The following is a 21,695-nucleotide window of genomic DNA, read 5'->3' as shown; positions in this document are numbered from 1 at the left end:
AACGCGCGCTGGGGAAGCAGCGCGGCCGCGGCAGGCGCGCTCGGCACCGCGGATCCGGGAGCCGCAGAAGACTGCGAAGACGCAGCAGCGACGGGACTTGGGCCACCCCCGGCCCCGCTGTGTCGGCAAAGGGGGCGAGGAGGACGTGGGGGGCGGCAGGAACGGCCGCACTCGCGGGTAGCAGAGGCAAGGGGGGTGGGGGGGGGGTTGGGGCCGCGGTGAGGGTGCCGGGCGGGCTCCTAGAGGCGGGATTAGGGGGCGGGGGCCGCGAGTTTGGCGAAACCGGGGGCGGGAACCGCGGTAGCTGGGACAGCAGGGATGAACGGGATGGCAAAGGCGGGGATGGCACGGGCGGTGGGAGGGGCCGCGGGGACGGCAGTAGGGACCGCGAGGGCGGGGGGCGGGGCGGCAGGGGCGAGCAGCACCGCGGGTGCCGGAGCCGCGCGGTCCGACGGGGAGGTGGGGGGCGTGTCCCGCTGGAGCCTCGCGGCGGCGAGGGGCGGAGTCACAGGAGGGGCGGAGCTCGGCGGGGCGGCTGCTGCGGGCACCCCCCGTGCGGCAAACACAGCTCAAGCCACGCCCTGCAAGCTGGGACCAGCCCCGCGGCAGCCATGGCCCGGCCGGAGGTGCTATTAAAGTGCTTTAAACACCTCTGTCCCAAAAGTCTCTTGTAAATACAGCATTGGGGAAATTCATTAAAGTCCGATCTATGAGGGTTTTTTAACTCCTGTTGTGGTACTATTACTTTACGACAGTCGCGCTTTACAACGCCGTTTGCGGCAGCCGCGCTTTACGGCACCTTTTACGACAGTCGCGGTTTACGTCACCTTTCGCGACAGTCGCGCTTTACGGCACCTTTCGCGACAGTCGCGCTTTACGGCACCTTTCGCGACAGTCGCGCTTTACGGCACCTTTTACGACAGTCGCGCTTTACGGCACGTTTGCGACAGCGTTGCTTTACGGCACCTTTCGCGACAGTCGCGCTTTACGGCACCTTTTACGACAGTGTTGCCTTACGGCACCTTTTACGACAATCGCGCTTTACGGCACCTTTTACGACAATCGCGCTTTACGGCACCTTTTACGACAGTCGCGCTTTACGGCACCTTTTACGACAGTCGCGCTTTACGGCACCTTTTACGACAGTCGCGCTTTACGGCACGTTTGCGACAGTGTTGCTTTACGGCACCTTTTACGACAGTCGCGCTTTACGGCACCTTTTACCCTTTTACGACAGTTCTGTATTACGGCAGGTTTGCGACAGTGCTGCTTTACGGCAGCTTTACGACAGTCGCGCTTTACGGCACCTTTTACCCTTTTACGACAGTCGCGCTTTACGGCACCTTTCACGACAGTGCTGCTTTACGACACCTTTTACGACAGTCGCGCTTTACGGCACCATTTGCGACAGTCTCGCTTTACGGCACCTTTTACGACAGTGTTGCTTTACGGCAGCTTTTACGACAGTCGCGCTTTACGGCACCTTTTACGACAGTGTTGCTTTACGGCAGCTTTACGACAGGCGGCGCTTTACGGCACCTCTTACGACAGTCGCGCTTTACGGCACGTTTGCGACAGTCGCGCTTTACGGCACCTTTTACGACAGTCTTGCTTTACGGCACGTTTGCGACAGTGTTGCTTTACGGCACCTTTTGCGACAGTGTTGCTTTACGGCAGCTTTACGACAGGCGGCGCTTTACGGCACCTTTTACGACAGTGTTGCTTTACGGCACCTTTCGCGACAGTCGCGCTTTACGGCACCTTTTACGACAGTGTTGCTTTACGGCACGTTTGCGACAGTGTCGCTTTACGGCACCTTTTACGACAGTCGCGCTTTACGGCACGTTTTCGACATTGTTGCTTTACGGCACCTTTTACGACAGTCGCGCTTTACGGCACCTTTTACGACAGTTCTGCTTTCCGGCAGGTTTGCGACAGTCGCGCTTTACGGCACCTTTTACGACACTCGCGCTTTACGGCACCTTTTACGACAATCGCGCTTTACGGCACCATTACGACAGTTCTGCTTTACGGCACCTTTTGCGACAGTGTTGCTTTACGGCAGGTTTGCGACCGTCGCGCTTTACGGCACTACCTTTTATGGACCTTTTACGGTACTTTATGGGTTTTATTTTCTTTTTCATTTATTTTTGATTGATTTTATTTCTTAATTTTAATTTTTTATTTAATTTGTATTTTTCATTTTACTATTTTTAAAGCTTTTTATTTTGTTTTTTTTACTTTATTTTTTATTTAATTTTTATTTTTCATTTTTCTATTTTTAAAGCTTTTTATTTTGTTTTTTTAATTTAATTTTTTATTTAATTTTTATTTTTCATTTTTCTATTTTTAAAGCTGTTTTAATTTTATTTTTTATTTAATTTTTATTTTTCATTTTTCTATTTTTAAAGCTTTTTATTTTGTTTTTATAATTTAATTTTTTATTTAATTTTTATTTTTTATTTTTCTATTTTGAAAGCTTTTTATTTAATTTTTATTTTTCATTTTTCTATTTTTAAAGCTTTTTATTTTGTTTTTATAATTTAATTTTTATTTAATTTTTATTTTTTATTTTTCTATTTTGAAAGCTTTTTGTTTTGTTTTTTTAATTTTATTTTTATTTAATTTTTATTTTTCATTTTTCTTTTTTTAAAGCTTTTTATTTTATTTTTTTAATTTTATTTTTTATTTAATTTTTTTTTTTATTTTTCTATTTTTAAAGCTTTTTTAATTTTATTTTTTATTTAATTTTTTTATTATTTTGCTATTTTTAAAGCTTTTTTAATTTTATTTTTTATTTAATTTTTATTTTTCATTTTTCTATTTTTAAAGCTTTTTATTTTGTTTTTATAATTTAATTTTATTTTTTATTTTTATTTTTCATTTTTCTATTTTTAAAGCTTTTTATTTTATTTTATTTTATTTTTATGTAATTTTTTTAAATGTTTCTATTTTTAAAGCATTTATTTTTTTAATTTTGTTTTTTATTTAATCTTTATTTTTAATTTTTCTATATATAAAGCTTTTTATTTTTTATTTTTATTTTTTATTTAATTTTTATCTTTAATTTTTCTATTTTTAAAGCTTTTTATTTTTTTTTTTATTTGGTGCTGCCCAGACCAATTGAAGCTGGTGATTGTGGTGGTGTTTGGGGGTCTTGCATTTCAGCACTACATTTTATGGAACTTTTATGGCACTTTACAGCACTTTACAGTTTTTATTTTGTTTTTCATTTATTTTAAATTAATTTTGTTATTTTAATTTTTCTATTTTTAAAGGTTTTTATTTTATTTTATTTTATTTTTATTTAATTTTTTTTAATTTTTCTATTTTTAAAGCATTTATTTTATTGTTTTAATTTTGTTTTTTTTTAATCTTTATTTTTAATTTTTCTATATTTAAAGCTTTTTATTTTTTATTTTTATTTTTTATTTAATTTTTATCTTTAATTTTTCTATTTTTAAAGCTTTTTATTTTTTTTTTATTTGGTGCTGCCCAGACCAATTGAAGCTGGTGATTGTGGTGGTGTTTGTGGGTCTTGCATTACAGCACTACATTTTATGGAACTTTTATGGCACTTTACAGCACTTTACAGTTTTTATTTTGTTTTTCATTTATTTTAAATTAATTTTGTTATTTTAATCGCTTGGCCGCTGATTGTGGTGCTGTTTGAGGGTCCCCAGAACAAGGGAAGAGACGAGAATCTTGACTCCACCTTTCACCAGGCTGATTTGTTATTTTATGATCTCTATTCTATTAAAAGAAAATGAGATATTAGAACTACACTAAAAGGGCAAGGAGACATCAGAAAGCTGGAAAGGAATGAATAATAAAAACCTGGGACTGCTCACAGCCCCGACACCGCTGGACCATGATTGGTAATCAAGTAGAAACAATGCACAGGAGACCAGTCCAAGATGCCCCTGTTGCTAAACCACCTCCAGCCCACACTCCACAGCCAGCAGATCCTTATTGGTTCCATTTCTGTTCTGAGGCTTCTCAGGAGGAAAATCCCAGTGAAAGGATTTTCATCAAACACGTCAGTGCCAGGTGATGGCACAGGCAGCATCGGCCGGCCAAGGTCACTGTGTCATCCCTGGTGTCACAGCAAGGAGGAGAGAGTTAGCCCTGTGCTCACCCTGTGCTCACCCTGTGCTCACACAGCCCTGCCAAGGGACCGGCTGCTAAAACAGAGCCGTGCCATGCATGCCAGTGTCTGCATGGCACAGAGAGGACATGAAAAGCCACTGAGGAAGCTGCCACCTCCTCCCTGGGCTCTGCCCTGCGGGCCGGGCCATGGGCAGCCACTTTGGGAAGGCTGCATTTGCTGCCCTTCAGCTGCTCTGTGTCTGACAGGAATTGAAATAGCCCAGGTTTGGGTCGGTGCTGAGCAGAGGGCAGTGAGGAGAAAGGGAGAAGGCTGTGCTGCAGGCCAGGTGGATCCAGGCAGAGCCAGTTTGGGGAGCAGCCTTGTCTAACAGCATTTCATTTTCCAGTTCTACTACATTGCATTTCATTTTGCACTTCTGCTAGAACTGCATTTCAACAGGTTTCAAATATCCTCCTCAGTCCCAGCAGCCTGCTTGAAAGTGCTGTGTCTTTATCAGACCATGGATGGTCCTTCTGAAATGTGAGTCTCACTGGCTGCATCCAAACCTCATGCTTGAAGAGCATTCCTGATTAAAGCAGATTGGGCCTTTGGGGAAGAAGGGGCTGCAAAGCATTTCCTAAAGCATTTTCTACTCCAATTTCATTGTGAGGAAATACACCTGAAGGATGATGCAGGGATTAGGATTGAGACAAAGATGAGTTTGGTGGGTCAATTTTACTTTGAGAGCTTGAGAAGCACAGGAAGCCCAAGTGATGATCCCAGAGGGTTGAACACAGAGGTTTCAGATATACAAGGGCCTTAAACTTAAAACCACTGCTCTCAGCAAGGAGCTGTCTCAATGCTGCATTAATGTTTTCTCCTCTTTGTGCATGTGTAGAATTGAAATCCCTCTTGGGGAGGAAGCTGATTCCAAGTAAATTCCTAAACAATCAGCTGAAAAAAACCCTGAAATGTTCTTTCACTTGATTTGCTACTCCCTGCCAAATGCATGCGCATGCCAGGTCTTGAGCCTGGTACTGGAGCTGAGCCTTGAAGGAGGAATTGTCTACACAAGGCTTCTCCTTCAGTTTTGGGATCCAGTGCTGATTGCAGCCAGGTCGGGTGAGAGAAGTGATCATAAATACACCAGGTTTCTCTGTGGCTCGTGAGAAATGAAGAGCAGGTGTGGCCCAAGGCAGGTGTTGTGGTCAGATCCTGTCTGCTCTGCACGGAGTTTTTGGTCTCTGGGAACCTCTCGTGTGGGGCAAGAGTTCATGTTGCAGCATCTCCTGCTGGGCTTCACTCCCAGATCCTCCAGTAATGATAGCTGAGGGTTATCTGGCTGCACTGACCAAAGATGCTCTGCTAAGACACCTTCTCCTTCAATTCTTTCAGGTCCCATCAGCTTTCATAGCCTTGTATATTTTTAAATCCTTTGACATTTGAAACACTGTTCCCCTGCATGGCCTTCTCCTAAATCCCAGCTTCTCAGAAGGCCCAAGGGGACAGGGTTGGCCAAGGGTGGAGCTGTTCTGGGTTTGTGGGTGGTGCCTTGTAGTGAACAGTGTGTTCAGAGCTGCTCTGCTGGTTCTGCCTATCACTTTGACAGGGAAGGAGTGTGCTGGGATATGATAAATCACTGAATTGTCACTTCTAAATGCTGCTTGCAACGAAAACATTGTGTATAAACCCTCCTAAATGGTGTTAAATTTGTCTGCTATATTTCTTCCCTCCCACCCCACCACTGCTGCTCTAAGTGTGATCCCTTAGTAGCTCAGTCTTTCTTTGTGTTTGACATTTATGCCCACTTTCCCCAAAGCTCTGGGAGTTCTTTTTAAAATATTCTATTGATTTTTTTCTTGGTTTTAAAAAAAACCCTGAAATGCACACACACACACACACTAAGCAGGTCTCCATGGCTCAGCCCTGAGTGGTGAAGGAAGAGCAACAAGAAGGGTGGTTTGTGGTGCAGGAGAAAGTCTCTGCAAGGCTTAAAGGAGCATCCCATTTTCACAGATGGCTTTTCTTTTTTTATAATGGGTTATGGTGCTGGGAAGATCTGGAAAGAGTGCGAGTCCCTCATTCCAGTTTGGATGTCTTGTTTTAAGAAATGTGTTCTTTCAGCTCTTGGAGAGCACAGGTTTGGATTCGTCCTCACATCCTCCAGTCTTGGTGGCTCTGTTGTTTTTTTATTTCCCTTTCTCTGCCCCTTTCCCTGCCCTCACTCCCCTGATGGCTGCAGGGGATGTGATTCAGGCACTCATCACTGCTCTGCAGCTGCTTTACAGAGCTAAAACTGACTGGGTCTTTCACCCTCCTCTCACAGCAGTGGTGCAGAGTGAGGCACATGGCAGGGCAGGGGTTTTAGCTGTTGTTTTATCTCCTGGTTTGATGTTTAACACATGAGGTAGAACCCCAAGCCCCTGCTCACCATGTCAGGCTAGGCTGCAGGGGAGCACATTGACAGCAACACAGTGGCTGCACCACAACCACCATCAATCAATCTGATAGGAAAAGGGTTTAAGGCTTCTAACAGCGCCATGGTGACTGAGCTGAGCCCAGCCTGGGTCTAGCTTAATCCCTGATCTGTGTAAAGCCCTCTTCTGTGCTTTCCTGAGGCTGGGGCAGCTGGAGAGGTTGCTCTCCATGAGCACAGGATGGCAGCTGTGGGCTGACACTCGCTGAGCTGCCTCCCCAGTACGTGATGGGGTTGTGAGGGGTTTAAAAGAAAAAACATTACAATGTCTTTGTCATCTTCCATGCTCACTTAAGCTGGCTGTTGGTGATTTGTAGTATTTTTTAAAATAAAAACCAAATGCTTTCCATTTATAAGTAAATATGCTATGAAGAGGGCTTCAAAGGAAAGATGATTGGTTACTATCTAACTGTTGCTAAATTAATTGCTTGATGGTCCATATACTGCATTTTTTAATGTTACTGACACCTGACACAGACCATTCCCAAGCTGTTTGATAATTATTTATCAGCCATCTGCATCAGCATCATCTACATGACCAGTGATGGCCAAAAAGCAAGAAGGAGAGAAAGCGGTTAAGCTGTAGGCAGGAAAGGGAAGGCAGAAACCAAGCAGCAAACAATTGGCACCTGGGCTCCAATGAAGACTAAAAGTGGGAAAAAATGGCTTAATTGGAAAATCTGCCTATTGTGTGTGCAGTCTCCAAGGGGAAACAAACAAACCCATTCAAAGGAAGGGAAAAAAGGGCAAAGAATTAAAAAATCCTTGTGCTGTTTTGCAGAACTGGGGGGTTTAACTCTTCCCAGTCTAAGGCAGAAATATTTTTATTACCAAACCATCTCCCTTTTTAAAGCATTTAGTTGGATTGAGTAATTTCTTAAGTCCTCCATCATCAGGACCAGTTTGGGTTTGGCAGCTCCAACACCTTGGCAAGGCCAGGACGAGTTCAGTGGTTCTCCCTGTCCTGAAAGAGAGGAGAAAAGGGAAGTTAAGCTCACTGCAGAATCAAAGACTCCTGCATTTCATCTTTTGGCTTGCATTGCTCACCATGGAGTTTTAGCCATAAAAAAGGGGGAGGTGGCACCAAATTGAATTAAAAAGTGCCCTTTCCCAGTGTTTTTATTCCAGACATTCAAAGGAACTTCATTTTTCTTCTAGCATTCTTTCTCTAATTTAAGCAGAACCATTTTCATCCCAGACCCCACTCATCAGTTGTTCAATCCTTTGGCACTGGATCTGGACAAAGGAAGGGACAGAACAGAGGGAAACCCTCCAAAACTGGACAGAGAAAAATGAAATGCTGGAAGACAGAGCCTGCAGACAGAGAAAAATTAAATGCTGGAAGACTTATACCTGCAGCTGGATGCTCTTTGAGGTGGGCTTCCTTTAAAGGAATGGATTTGCTGCTAAACACATCTCAGGCTCAGATGTCACCAGGAGAAGGTGGGATGGAGATGAGGAGTCAGACAGGGAATAGCCAGGGAGATGCAGGGCCCAGGAACATCGAGGGTGGAGAAGAGAAGGAGCAGGGATTGTTCTCCTTGTTTGGATCCATCAGTGCTGGGAGCTTGGGAAGCACATGAGGGTACCAGAGGGATGCTGGGCAGGAGCAGGAGAACTCCAGCATAAGGGCAAGCTGCTCCCACTCCAGGGCTGGGCCAGGGAAGGAGGGGAATGATTTCTCTCCCCTTTCCAGTGGGATGCAGGTGCCACCCCATGCAGAGGCAGGAAAATTGCCTTGCAATCAAGTACAAAACCTGCCTGGCAAGCCCAGGATGCCAGCAGCCATTTCTCCTGGATTTCCTGCTTACAGGCATTTTAAGCTTGCTTTGTCTCAAAAGCACCTTTTTTTGCCAAGGGCATTCCCATTTCTTTTGGATCCTGAACAGAGGTTTGGAAAGCTCACTTTGATGAGGGAACTGTTTCCTATTTTGATCCGTGTTAACTCGGAGTTTCCCTTGGCACCAAAATCAGGGGGTGAACCCAACCCTTGAAGGGCCATAAGATCCTAACTATGCAATCCCCAATCCCCTCAGCATTGGCTTGTAGAACCTTCCCAGGGTTAATTTAGCAAACTTAAGGGTTTGGCAAGTTCAGGATCAAAACAACCAAAAAATTAATGAAAAAGAAACTGAACTGAAGCTGGCTAAAAGCTGATGACTCATTACAACAATTCAGTGAAAAGGAGGCAGGATTGATCCTGTGAAAAACACCAATCGCTTGTTTTTAAAATTTTAAAAGTTTAACAGTAATTAAATGGTTATAAAAATAGTAATACAATTAGAGTAATACAATAATAATTTGGACAAATTAAATTAGGACAATATGAGACAATAGAGACAAAGAGTTACGGACGTCCAGGTACCTTTTTCTGGGCAGTATAAGCCCAAAAAAGGACCCACGTTATCAAAGGATAACCCTTAAAAACAACAGCCTGTTGCATATTTATACACTTAATACATGATGCATAAATTCCATTCAAATACAGGTTTCTGTCTGGTCATCATCAACTTCTTCCTCTGAATCCTGACAGCACCTTCGAGGCAGGAAGGAGTTCGTTTTTTCTAATAAGAGAGCAATAAATTCTTTTTCTCTGAAAGATTCAGGTGTCCTGTGGCTGCTATCTCGCTGCGAGTCCTTTCTTCAAAAAAAGTATCCTACATAGCATAGTTTCTATTTGAACATTTTTTATAACCTAAACCTATATTTAACACAGTACTTAAGAGAATTAATACAGCATTACTTTCTAACACAACACATATAACATTCATTTCAATATTAGCGAAAAGCCAATCATAAAATACATGCACTTTTCACAGCGGCCAAACCCCAACATTCAGCGGTTCCCTCGTTATTTAATTGTTGTTTAACCTGTTTAATCGTTGTTTAATCGTTTTAATTTAATCATTCCCTCCCCCTCACGCCGCTCCGACCGCGACTTCCGACCCCGCGTCAGCGGCGCCGCGCGCCGTCTCCACGGCGACGGGGCCGTAAAGCGCGGCCGCGCGGGTGTCGCAGCTGCTCGGCGGGCAGAGCGGCGCGGCCCAGCGGGCCGGGGAGCCGCGGCCATGGAGATGCCGCTGCCGCCCGACGGTGAGGGGCGATCGGGGGCTCCGGGGGGAACGGGGGGCGACCGCGGGAATGGGAGGGAGAGCGGGGCATGACGGCGCTGCTTCCCCACAGACCAGGAGCTGCGGAATGTCATCGACAAGCTGGCGCAGTTTGTGGCGCGGAACGGGCCCGAGTTCGAGAAGATGACGATGGAGAAGCAGAAGGAGAACCCCAAATTCTCCTTTCTCTTCGGGGGCGACTTCTACGGCTACTACAAGTACAAGCTGGCCCTGGAGCAGCAGCAGCGTGAGTGGGGCCTGCGGCTCGGGCAGGGCCGGCTCGGGGCTCCCTCCCTCGCCGGCCGCGGGGTCTCGGGGTCGGCCGGCGGAGACACTTTTGTCTCTTCTGGTCTCGTCCTGCTCCGCCGGGACCGGTTTGCAGCCTCTTCCTGCGCTCGGGGTTCCCGGTAGTTGGCTCAGCGCTGCCCACGGCTCCTCACGGCCCCGGTTGTGGGTTTGGAGGCGGGGAGCGGCAGGGACGGGCAGCGTGGTGAGACGGAGCTCGGCACCTGGAGAGCCGGAACTCACTCGGCTTGTCCTGGAGTTGTCCCTCTGGAAGTGCACAGGGAGTTGCTGACTCTCCTCTTTGGCACCATCCACCTGTGATTTTGCGTTAACCGTAGAATCATAGAATATGCTGAGTTGGAAGGGACCCATCAGGATCATCGAGTCCAACTCCTGGCCCTGCACAGGACGCCCCAAGATTCCCACCAAGTGTCAGAGCATTGTCCAAGCAGCTCTGGAGACCCCTCTCACCCCCTCAGAGCGAGGCTCTGTTTGGAACCGGTGCCATTTTCACCCGTGGGCTGGTGGTAGCAGGTTTCTCTGGGAGGTTTACTTTCAAAGTTTACTCTGTCTGATAGTGTTGTGCAAGCAAAGCCAAGATATCGAGGCTTCCGCACAGATCCAGCCCCTGCCACAGCCATCGCTCCCGCCGGCTGCACCCATCCCAGCCCCTCAGGGCACCCCGTCTGTGGAGGAGCTCATCCAGCAGAGTCAGTGGAACCTGCAGCAGCAGGAGCAGCATCTCCTGGCTATGAGACAGGTTGGTGTGAGATGAACACTCATCTGGTGTATTCTGGCCTGTCAGTGGCTGTAGGAATTAGGAGTGAAGGGGGAAAGGATGGTATGCTGCTGAGTGGAGCTGCAGGTGAGGGGATGTTGCTTTCCTTACTCTTGTTGTGTGGTAAATGCCATCGTTCCCCTAGAATGGATGTATCTGGTGTGTAGGTTGGGTTATGATTGCATATGGGTTATGTTACTATGGGGTGAGTGATCTATGATTAAAACCTTCTATTTGCTCTTTGAAAAATCTTGTTTGTTTTAGAGTGGGATAAATTGTGACTGCTTTAACCTTGGTTTGATGCTGCAGGTTGCTGGGAACTGCAAGATGTTCCAGTTTGTAGTATTCTGACTTAGTTTGGAGGGGAACTCTGTGCTGCTATCAGCTAGCTGATTTTTGCAGGAGACATTTAACTGTTAAAGCTGCTGAAAACCAAACTGAAGAGTTCCTTGTGCCTTGGTTATGTTCCTTATGTTTAAGAGCTTCTTGCAATTATTTTTTTATTACATGATAGATTTTAGAAGTAAACTGAACTTCTCCAGAAAAATATGAAGAGTCTTTTCTTTTCAGAACCAAAGAATTGAAAGATTTTCATGAAGTCACAGTGCTTGTAAAAGACTTTGGTCCTTGAGATTGTCACTTAGGTCCAAGAGGATAAGGATACAGCAGCTTCATTCTTTAAAAGAATTTTGGCTGTAATGTAATTCTTTCTCTTTTTTTGGTTTTTTTTTTTATTTATTCAGGAACAAGTCACATCAGCAGTAGCCCTTGCAATCGAGCAACAAATGCAAAAAGTTTTGGAGGAAACCCAGTTAGACATGAATGAATTTGACAACTTGTTGCAGCCAATAATTGACACTTGCACAAAAGATGCAATCTCAGTAAGTGATCTGAATCTGCACAGGGATTTGGTGGCACTGTGGGTTCGTTTGAATTTTGAGATTCTCTGTACATTAACAGCAGCTTTATATCTATGTTGTGTGGCAGGTAAGATGAAAGCTGTTTCCTGAAAACTCCCCTTCCTGCAGTTACTTCAGAGCTATAGGAAGCCTGTATCGTGGCAACACATTAGACTGACTTAAAATATTTTAAATTTTGCTTTTCTAAGGCTGGCAAGAACTGGATGTTCAGTAATGCCAAGTCTCCTGCACACTGCGAGCTGATGGCTGGGCACCTGCGGAACCGGATAACCGCGGACGGCGCTCACTTCGAGCTGCGCCTGCACCTCATCTACCTAATCAATGATGTCCTGCATCACTGGTGAGAATTCAGTGCTGGGTTTCAGTTTGCTGTTTGGATTAATTTGATGCAGTTTCTCTCCTAGATACAGTGTTGGTTTGACTAGTCACTTCATATTTTAACATATTAATTGTTTTTAGCAGCTGTCCTTAGATGTCCATAGTGTTTTAGTAATCAAATTTAAGTAAAACCATTTTACCCACTTTGTGTGTTTTTTCTCCAGACAAGATTTTACAATAAAGTCATTAGGGAGAGAACTCTCTATTTCATGATTCCACTACTTTTAGTATAGCAGAAGTTGAGATGAATTGAATATTCCAATGCACTTAGTGTTACAGTGAAAAAGTTAACTCTTCCCATTCCTTTCTTGAAGCCAGAGGAAGCAAGCACGAGATCTTCTGGCTGCTTTACAGAAGGTGGTTGTGCCTATTTATTGTACCAGTTTTCTAGCAGTGGAGGAGGATAAGCAACAGAAAATAGCCAGAGTGAGTATCTGGTTTTGGTTTAACTGTGACTTTTGCTTTGTTAAGTTGGTGCTATGTAAATTCACAAATAGGCAGGTTCAAGAAGGTGACTGAGATTTTTCTAGTCTGATTGTCTTCATAAAGTTTATTATAGGAGGTGCTCTAGTACACATTTAAAATAGAACTTTCAAAGTCCTTAGGCTTTATTTAAGAGTTATCACAATGATGAATGCATCTGAATCTTTAGTCATTCAAAAATAAATAGAAAAATCCTAGGTCTTATGAAAAGCTGAAGACATAGAAATGCTGTGGCTCAGTATTTCTTTGATTGTTCATTATTTCCTTTCACTCTTATTCATGCAGCTTCTTCAGCTATGGGAGAAAAATGGGTACTTTGATGAGTCCATTATTCAGCAGTTACAAAGCCCAGCTCTTGGACTTGGCCAGTACCAGGTTAGCCACAAAAATACCAGTTTTCTTATTTATGCAAATATTTTGAAAATTATTTTCCTTTTCAAAGTATAATGTTAATTTTTGTCTCCCCTCCCCTCCCTTGAAGTTGCTTACAAGGGATTACAAAAAATAATGTAAAATATAACCTTGTAATTTCAAGCATTCAATAATCCAGCTGCTGATATGGCCCTGGAGACAGGATACAGACTGATACAGTCCTGTACATATTTGACACTGTCTTGTATAGCAGGGAGTGTTTGGTTAAAAGGAAACAAACAAACATGGCTTGAAATTGGATACATAGAATATAAAAATTGTAGTGGCAGCAGGAACTTTTCCTTTTTATTATTAATAATGAATGCTGTTGATTTGAGCTGTAATGGAAAGGCAGTACTAAAGATGGTGGGTTTCAGCCTGCAGAGAATATTTTGGGAATATCCACAAACCTTTGTAATGACACTGGGTGGTTCTGCCACCATTATCCTGCATCCTCAGGCATTTTTTTGGAGAGAAGATGAAGGGCAATACAGAGAATTCAGAACAAGTGGATAAGGTAGGTGTTACAGGTTCAGTGTTCACTTGTTCTTCTTCATTTCTTTTACCAGGCAAATTTGATCACTGAATATGCAACGGTTGTGCAGCCTGTGCAAGTGGCTTTCCAACAGCAGATTCAGAACCTGAAGACTCAACACGAGGAGTTTGTGAACAGTTTAACACAGCAGCAGCAGCAGCAACAGATCCAAATACCCCCACTAGAGAACGAGGTGAAATCAACACCCCCACCTCAAGCCCCCACAGCAGCCCCAACCTCAGCTCCACCATCTGTTCCAGTCACACAAGCAGGTACTGAGCTGACCTGAGACCTGTGCAAAAATCACTGGCTGACAATGTTATGGCTTTTTTTTTGTTTGTTTTTTCCCACTCCTTTTTTAATAATGAGGCACAATGCACTGCTGGTTTGGTTCAGGCAAAAGCTTGAATCTGTTCAGAACCTTGCAGGCAGATGCTTGAGTATAAAAAGAACCAAAGAGATGAGTGTTGAATGGATCAGAAATCCTGTCTCCCAGTAATTAGATTTCTGCAGAAGGAAATTATCTGGAGCCTGGTGTGCTGATGTTTTATTAACTGCAAGTGACTTTGATGCTGACAATAGTCTCTAAATTGTTCCAGATGATGGTAAATCTCAGCTGCCTCTGGCTGGTTCTACAGAGTATGACACAACCGGGTCTGGAGTGCAGGATCCTGCCTCAGGTGGACCACGTGGGCCTGGATCTCATGATCAGATTCCCCCAAATAAACCACCCTGGTTTGACCAACCTCACCCTGTTGCACCATGGGGTCAACAACAGGTAAGAAACAGTTCTGAAAATGGATGTGGAGCTTTAGAATGACTGTCTTGGTTGTGGAGGTTGGGAATGACCACCTTGGCTGTGGAAGTGCAGTGAAAAGCCAGAAAGTTGGAAGCTGTGAAAGTTAGAAATCCAGATTTCAATGCCAAGCTTTGTCATTCTGAGTGCAGTTAAAGGCAAAATGTTAATAATCCTATTTCAGTTTGTTAACCATCACACTATTCCTATGAACAAGAGCTGTTTGGTTCAGTAACAGTTTGGTCTTTTCCCATCTTTTTTTCTGAAGTTGCAGTCATTCAGACTCGTATTTGAAATGTTCTTTCACCTGTGCATGGGCTGTATTTCCTTAAGAAGGTGCATTACTGTGTTCTTCATTCTTGTCACCTAATGACCAGGCTTCTGTACTTCACCTCCAGGGACCACCTCACTGTCCTCCCTGGAATAACAACCACGAAGGAATGTGGAACGAACAGAGAGATCAGGGCTGGAACAATCAGCGAGAGACACCTTGGAACAACCAGCCTGATCCTTCGTGGAACAACCAGTTTGAAGCACCATGGAACAACCAGCATGAGCAGCCTCCATGGGGTGGGGGTCAGAGGGAACCTCCATTTCGAATGCAGCGGCCACCTCACTTCAGAGGCCCATTTCCTCCACATCAGCAACATCCCCAATTCAACCAGCCCCCGCATCCGCATAATTTCAACCGCTTTCCACCTCGCTTCATGCAGGATGATTTTCCACCTCGCCATCCCTTTGAAAGGCCTCCTTATCCTCATCGTTTTGATTACCCCCAGGGGGATTTCCCTCAAGGTAAAGTGTGTACCAGGCCAGGTTTTCTTCTGTTGGAATGCTGATTGCCATTACAAAATGATTCAGTGATTTGGGATGACAGTTTATCCTTGGTGTGGACTGTTGTGATTTTCCTAAGAAATGCTTAGTTTGGGAGTTTGGGAAGCTACTGCCAAGAACTCAGTAGGAAACACATGCAGAGCTGGATGCTTCCTTGCTTTTTGAGTCTTCCCTAACAAATAAGAAATTGTAGTCCAAATTCAAGTCAGCATCTCTACAGGCACCTCTTTTGTGACTACTTTGCTTTAAAAGTAGTAAGTTCAAAGGTGAGAAGCAGCATTTTCTTGTAAATTTAATCACCTGCACATCAGCCCATAGGTGAGGGCTGTGACCTGTGTAGATGGAGGAAGTTAAGAGGAAGGCTGAAAGGATTTGTTCCTGTGCATACGCTCATTTGTTCTTTCTTTTTATTTTGACTGCCAGGCTCTCTATTTTTCTGCATTTAATGTTGTGTGGCTTGGTAGTGTGTGGTGAAACGATGCTTACCTCCAGTTCTTCCTCCTCATTGGGTTTGTTCTCTTGTTGGAACATGGAATGTGTGGGAGTGTAACCTGGTGCAGCTTGCCTGGCCAGAGGTAGTTTCCATTTCACCTGCAGGAGTTACTGTTACTCTGGAATGATCCTTGTCAGTGTGAAGGTCAAAGATCACCTTGGTTCTGTGTGACAAGTCATTTAGAAAATAGATTATGTTCCTGTGTACGAGTTGTTACATTAAAAGTTCCTCAATTTTCCAAGTCCAAAAATGGTTGAAAACCAATGGATTTGAGTCCTTTTGACCACAGTATGTCCCAAAGGAAGCAGTGGCTTGGGGCTGAACTATCCTGTTGTCTAGAGAGTGGTTGCTGTGGCCAGGGAGGTAAATGCACTGCATGAGTGTGGACCTGAGCCAGCCTCCAGTCCTTTAGTTCTGGTGCTTTGCTGGATCTGCTGAGATTGGGTTTTAGGATAAATGCAGTAATTGAAGTACATCTCTGATTGCCTTCTTTCTTTGATAGCTGAATAAAACATTTTAACCCTCCCACTCTGCAGAAATTGGACCTCCTCATCATCATCCTGGTCACAGATTGCCTCATCCTGGTATCAGCGAGCATCCTCCCTGGGGAGGGCCACAGCACCCAGATTTTGGGCCTCCCCCACATGGATTTAACGGGCAGCCCCCTCACATGCGGCGCCAAGGGCCCCCTCACATGAACCACGATGATCCCAGCCTGGTGCCAAACGTTCCCTACTTTGATCTTCCTGCTGGCCTGATGGCTCCACTTGTCAAAGTAAGTGCTTGCTATGGGACTGATTCAAAGCAAGGCACTGGTGAGATGAAAAGATCCAAACCCTGTTGTTGTTATTAGGGACAGTTCAGCATCAATGTGCATGATTTCAAATCCTGCCATCCCACAAGCGGTTGTCTAGGGTATAAGAGCAGGAGTAGTTTGGGGGACTAGGTAGTGGAAATGGTGGGAATTTCCATGTGTTTTGTGCTAGAGGAAGCTGGTCCAACCCACAGTGTGAAAGAATAATTTATACTTACAAGTCTGACTCCTCTTTGTAGGAAATGGAAATCCCCAGTGATTTCCAGATGGCCAGAGAGACCTCACAGATCTGATGGGGCCATTGTATTAGTTCTTCATCATCAGAATTCTCTTGAAGATGTTTTACAGTATCAATGTTATATATATACACATGAAGAAGGATAGAGAACAGGAAACATACCTGTGTCAGCATCTTCAGGGATCCTTACATTTATGTATTCTGTATTTGAACACCAGGTTGTGCCAGGCTTCCATCCAGACACATTAGCACAAAGGTGGATGAGATCTGCATTTCATCTGCCTGGTGAACCACTTAATACTTCAACCTGTGCAGTGCAGGCTTTTCTCAGAGAACTCACAATAGTGATAGCACGAGGGAGCATTGGTTCGTCTACAGAATCCTTATTTCCAGTTGATTTTTTATCCAGTATTGAAATTTGAGATCTCTACACAGCTAAATCTGTATTTAACTCTTCAGGTAGCCACCCCATGACACAAATGTAATTTGTTTTGTTTCTGGCAGCTTGAAGATCACGAGTATAAACCTTTAGATCCCAAAGATATACGTCTTCCACCTCCAATGCCCCCCAGTGAGAGACTTCTGGCTGCAGTTGAGGCATTTTATAGTCCACCATCTCATGACAGGCCTAGAAACAGGTAAGAATAGGTGTAGCCAATAAAATGGTAAGGAAGATGCTCTTAAGAAGGTGCTTTAAATCACAGAGTGCCTCCCTCTCTTTTGCCTGTGTCTTGGTTCTCCTAATGCTCTTGTTGTATTGCAGCTGCACTTGCTGTTTGATCTTATACTGAGATTTGTGAGACAGTTTTTCCCAGACCCTTTTTGCTGTACAAAATCCTGTGAAAATCCTTAAGGTCGCAACTGAAGTGGAATTTACACGTGTGGGTTCTGTGTGGTTGATTTGTTGCAGTGAAGGATGGGAGCAGAACGGACTGTATGAATTCTTCAGAGCTAAAATGAGAGCAAGGCGGAGGAAAGGTCAAGAGAAGAGAAATAGGTGAGAGCTCCTGTGTGCCACCTTCTGCTCTGTGCTGTCCATCTGGAAGGTGCTTGGGCTAAATGCAGAGGGAAAGGTTGTTCAGCAACATGCTGATGAAATAATGAGTTTCAATGTGCTGGAATTTCTGTCTAATCTGCAGAAAGTGGACATGGCACAGGTTGCCCAGAGCAGCTGTGGGTGCCACATCCCTGGAAGTGCCCAAGCCAGGTTAAACAGGGCTTGGAGCAACCTGGTCCTTGAGGAGGGTGTCCCTGCCCAATGGCAGTGGTTGGAACTGGATAAGCTTGAAGGTCTCTTCCAACCCAAACCACTTTGTGATTCTGTGGAAGAGTTTTTCACATTCAAGCTTTCACTTTCAGTGCAGAAGTGGTGCTTGTGTGTAATTTGAATTTGATCAGGAGTAGATTTATGTTCCTGGTGCTTCTCCATGGAATCTCACTGGTTTCCCTCCTCATTCCTGCAGTGGGCCGTCTCGGTCTCGCAGTCGCTCCAAAAGCCGAGGTCGTTCATCTTCTCGGTCTCACTCGCGATCTTCAAAATCATCCGGCTCCTACTCGAGATCCCGCTCTCGCTCCTGCTCTCGGTCACGATCCTATTCCCGCTCACAGTCCAGGTGGGGCACAGGGGGCTGAACTTGGGAACTGGGGGAGTGGGAACCCCCAGCCCTGGAGGCTGATCCAGGATCTGGGGGTTGCTCTGTAACTCGTGTGCTCTCCCTTTCAGGAGCCGGAGCAGGTCCCGCTCCTCGCACAGCCGATCGCGCTCTCGCTCACGGTCTCGCTCCAAGTCCTACTCCCCAGGGAGGCGGCGCCGCTCCCGCTCTCGCAGCCCCACTCCTCCGTAAGCTCTGCCTTGCTCCTGTCTCCTTTTACCTGGGCTCTTTGAACAGAGCCTGCAGGGGCACTGCCTCCTCACCAGGGCATAATTAGCATTTCATCCAAGAGCAGAAAAGATGGTGGAGAGCAGATCTAGAAACAATTTATCTGCTAATATTGTAGAGAGAATATCACTCTATTGTGGTGGCTTTTTGTTTTAACAAAACTGCATGCAGAAGTGAAAACTGCAGAATGTGAAGTCTGTGTATGCCTTCCTTGGCAGCAGGAGTAATTCTCTGTGTGCCCCATTGGGAAGAGCACAGTGTTTGATTTCCCTTGTGCTGAGAAGCAGGTGATGTGTTTCTGGCACTTCAATAACTGCATCATCTGATGGCTGTAGTAAAGAATAGCTTAGTAGAGTGTTGGATGTTAATAGCTTAGTAGTAAAGAATAGCTTAGTAGAATGGATAGAATTGTGTTGGATGTTAATGCTTAATGGACTAGAACTGACCCTGTTTTGTGTCAGACTAGTACCACTGGTTCTAAATTTGTTGTTCTTGTTTTCTTAGTTCTTCTGCTGGTTTGGGCTCCAGTTCTGGGCCTTCTATACCAGAATCGAGGCTTGGAGAAGAAAATAAAGGCCATCAAATGCTAGTGAAAATGGGTAAGATGCTGTTCTAGAATCTTAGACAAGCCAGGAAACAAAATTAGACACCGAAGTCTTAGATGTAATTCATTAATGCATGTTCATAAGGAATTATTCCTTGGCATTCCAAGGTCAGCAAAAGAATATTCAGAGATGTAAGATACAGAAGACAGGGATGTGAGTTTGGCATCAGATAGAACTGACCCTACCCAAAGTATTTCATTTCCCTGCAGTGCAGGTCAGCAGAATTGATTGGACAGATTGGACTTGCACTGCCTTTCTTCTTACCCTCCTAACAGTTTTTAGGGATACTAAAAAGCTGCTGTCAGCTCCTAGAATCTCTGCATATTAATGCTTGTGAAATAAATGGGACAGTTTCTGTGTTGTTTCAGGTTGTCTGTTTCCATCCTGCTTTATCAAACTGATGCTGTCTTTGGTTGTTTCCAAAATGTCTGCGTTTGTCTTCACAATTGTAGTCATAAAAAAGCAGTGAAAGGATTGCAGTGTTGTGTCCTTGCTGCAGGATGGAGTGGATCTGGTGGATTGGGAGCCAAGGAGCAAGGAATTCAAGATCCAATTAAAGGAGGTGACATCCGAGACAAATGGGATCAGTACAAAGGAGTGGGAGTTGCATTGGACGACCCTTACGAAAACTACAGAAGAAATAAAAGTTACTCATTTATCGCACGCATGAAGGCCAGGGATGAATGTAAGTGAACGTTTCTCAGCAATTTAGAAACCTCTATGAACTTGAAAGTGATTTTTGTAAACCCAAATCAAAATAGCAGTAGCTGTTATTTTTTTCTAATGTGACTGATACAGTAAAACAGCAGGTAAGTGGATGTGTACTCTGATTAACACAGCAAGTTTTTCTTTTTAGGCATTGTGTTGTGTTTTCATTTCTGAAATGTTAATTAAGAAGCGTGTTCTGTGTAAGTCACTTCCTGGCTGCAATACTGAGCACCTGCATCTTTGAATGTTGCCCTCCAAAATCTTGAAGCAGTCACAAAGTTCGTGGAGGGGGAGCTGTGCCACACAAGGGACAGCTGCCACAGCAGGGAGGTGCTTGTGGTTGGAACCAAGTCAGGCCATGCTTGCTGTTCACCCTGCCCTAATCAGAATTTCCTACCATTAGTATCACATTCTGCCAAAGCCAGAATTTGTAATAAATTCCCTGTAGTGCAGGAAGGGTTCAGAAAAAAGACAATTACCCCAAATGATGGATTTGTGCAGAGAGTCTGTGATACATTGAACATTGGCACTTGTCAACAGCTAAAAGGAAAAAGCTGGCATGCTCAATGAAATGTCACTTCTGCCTCTAGATCAGTGCAATCAAATGGGTTCAAATAAAGCCCATAAGGAAAAATTCCTTATTAACAGAACCCTCATTCCACCAAACACTGCAGACAGCTTAGGTAACTGCAGAATGTGTAAGAACTCTTCTCCCTGTTGTTTCAGTGAATCATGAAACACAAGACCCTTCACCATCCAAGTAAGACTCTCTGAAGAAAGATGTCTTGCATCTTCTGCAAAACATTAAACTTTTAAAAATCCTGATTAAAGTCTGGACAAAGTGACAAATTATGTTAAAACTATGGTGAAAAATTGAAAGCTATGACACGTACCTCAATACTTGTGAATTAGTGCTTAAAACAGCCAGTTGTTACTATGACATGTCTAGCAAGTTCAAAAATTCCCAATTTTCTTGCAAAACTTTCCCATTAGTTCCCCATTTTATAGTAGAATTAAACCCCACTCAAACTGCTCCTGGTGCAGGACTGTGCCTCGTTGATTCCTGTGGAAAACAGACATTATGTGATGTGGTTGCATGTTCTCTAGTTCCATAATGTATGTTTATTTCTCTCAAAAGGTTAATTCTATTTGAAGTGGAGGGGTGCTGCCTTGGGATCAAGTCAGACTGGTGCTGAGCAGTGTATCCTAATGTCTAAATGGGGAATGAAGCATCTAGTTCCAGTGCAGGTGACCTGTGAGCACTGTGCAAGCTTTTAGAACCTTCCAGTCACCTCCAGGCCCTGCCCAGCAGCTGCTGCAGCCGCCGCTCGGGGCAGGACACAAGGCTCAGTTCTCTGGTAGCTTTCCCAGCACTCTGAGGGATGGGTGATGCTTTGTAATGGAACACAGTCTTTGAGCTTTTTATATTTTTGTATATATACCCTTTAATAAAAGCTAATTAGTTGAATAGAAGAGAATCCAGTTTCTCTGCTCTACACGTTTCTATCAATGAGATGTTCTTGGAAACTTGCTGTAATCTAAATGAAAAATGAAACAAATCTTTTGTAACTGTTTCCAGAGACCACCAGCTAGAGCTGTTAGGCCCTTACACTGCACTTCCACTCCCCAGGTCTGTGTGGCAGTTCCCTTTTCCAGTTGTTTGTTTGTAGAGCAAAAACCCTCTTAAAGCCATTCAGTTAGTATGGTGGAATATCAGTTTGTTCTAGATCTACTGTAGTTGTGGAACTGTACCCGTCTGTGAATCAGCATACAACACCTGTATGTTACCAACTTGTGAATGTTGTTGTTTTGCCTTCCAATAAACAATTTTTTTAAAATAAAAATGCAGCTGAGATTTCCT

General features: G+C 44.3%; 1 protein-coding gene and 1 long non-coding RNA gene across 4 annotated transcripts; one reads left to right on the top strand and one right to left on the bottom strand.

Moving 5' to 3' along the window:
- Nucleotides 1–6,994: 6,994 nt before the first annotated feature.
- Nucleotides 6,995–9,539, bottom strand: LOC139602220 (uncharacterized). The gene is made up of 2 exons (XR_011683126.1): nucleotides 9,438–9,539; nucleotides 6,995–7,530 (listed from the first exon to the last, which is right to left on the bottom strand). It is a non-coding gene; the product is annotated as an uncharacterized lncRNA (long non-coding RNA).
- Nucleotides 9,540–9,541: 2 nt separating this feature from the next.
- Nucleotides 9,542–21,678, top strand: CHERP (calcium homeostasis endoplasmic reticulum protein). Of its 3 annotated transcripts, none has more exons than XM_071451853.1 (18): nucleotides 9,542–9,659; nucleotides 9,750–9,923; nucleotides 10,540–10,721; nucleotides 11,483–11,620; nucleotides 11,848–11,999; nucleotides 12,352–12,463; nucleotides 12,806–12,895; nucleotides 13,501–13,738; nucleotides 14,066–14,244; nucleotides 14,661–15,057; nucleotides 16,126–16,364; nucleotides 17,146–17,279; nucleotides 17,552–17,638; nucleotides 18,105–18,254; nucleotides 18,365–18,481; nucleotides 19,026–19,120; nucleotides 19,626–19,811; nucleotides 20,973–21,678. In XM_071451853.1, the coding sequence occupies exons 1-18, from the start codon at nucleotides 9,635–9,637 to the stop codon at nucleotides 20,975–20,977; spliced, it is 2,700 nt and encodes an 899-aa protein (XP_071307954.1). In that variant the 5' UTR covers nucleotides 9,542–9,634; the 3' UTR covers nucleotides 20,978–21,678. The 3 variants fall into 3 exon arrangements, with proteins under 3 accessions (XP_071307954.1, XP_071307952.1, XP_071307953.1); XM_071451851.1 differs by lacking the exon at nucleotides 20,973–21,678 and adding an exon at nucleotides 20,561–20,956; XM_071451852.1 differs by lacking the exon at nucleotides 20,973–21,678 and having other exon boundaries at nucleotides 19,626–19,819.
- The last annotated feature ends 17 nt before the right edge of the window (nucleotides 21,679–21,695 follow it).

The sequence above is a fragment of the Agelaius tricolor genome, unplaced genomic scaffold (genome assembly GCF_023055355.1).
Source record: "Agelaius tricolor isolate 1412-34295 unplaced genomic scaffold, bAgeTri1.0.p SCAF_33, whole genome shotgun sequence".
Lineage (NCBI taxonomy): Eukaryota > Metazoa > Chordata > Aves > Passeriformes > Icteridae > Agelaius > Agelaius tricolor.
The sequence above is the reverse complement of the archived record's forward strand: the minus strand, read 5'-3'. Positions and strand labels throughout refer to the sequence as shown.

Bases quoted from the DNA above. Each gene is read 5' to 3' on its own strand.
- CHERP (XM_071451851.1), top strand. From the start codon at position 9,635: ATGGAGATGCCGCTGCCGCCCGACG. The intron at 17,639-18,104 runs GTGAGAGCTCCT...TCATTCCTGCAG, and splicing joins GGTCAAGAGAAGAGAAATAG to TGGGCCGTCTCGGTCTCGCA. The intron at 19,812-20,560 runs GTAAGTGAACGT...CTGTTGTTTCAG, and splicing joins CATGAAGGCCAGGGATGAAT to TGAATCATGAAACACAAGAC.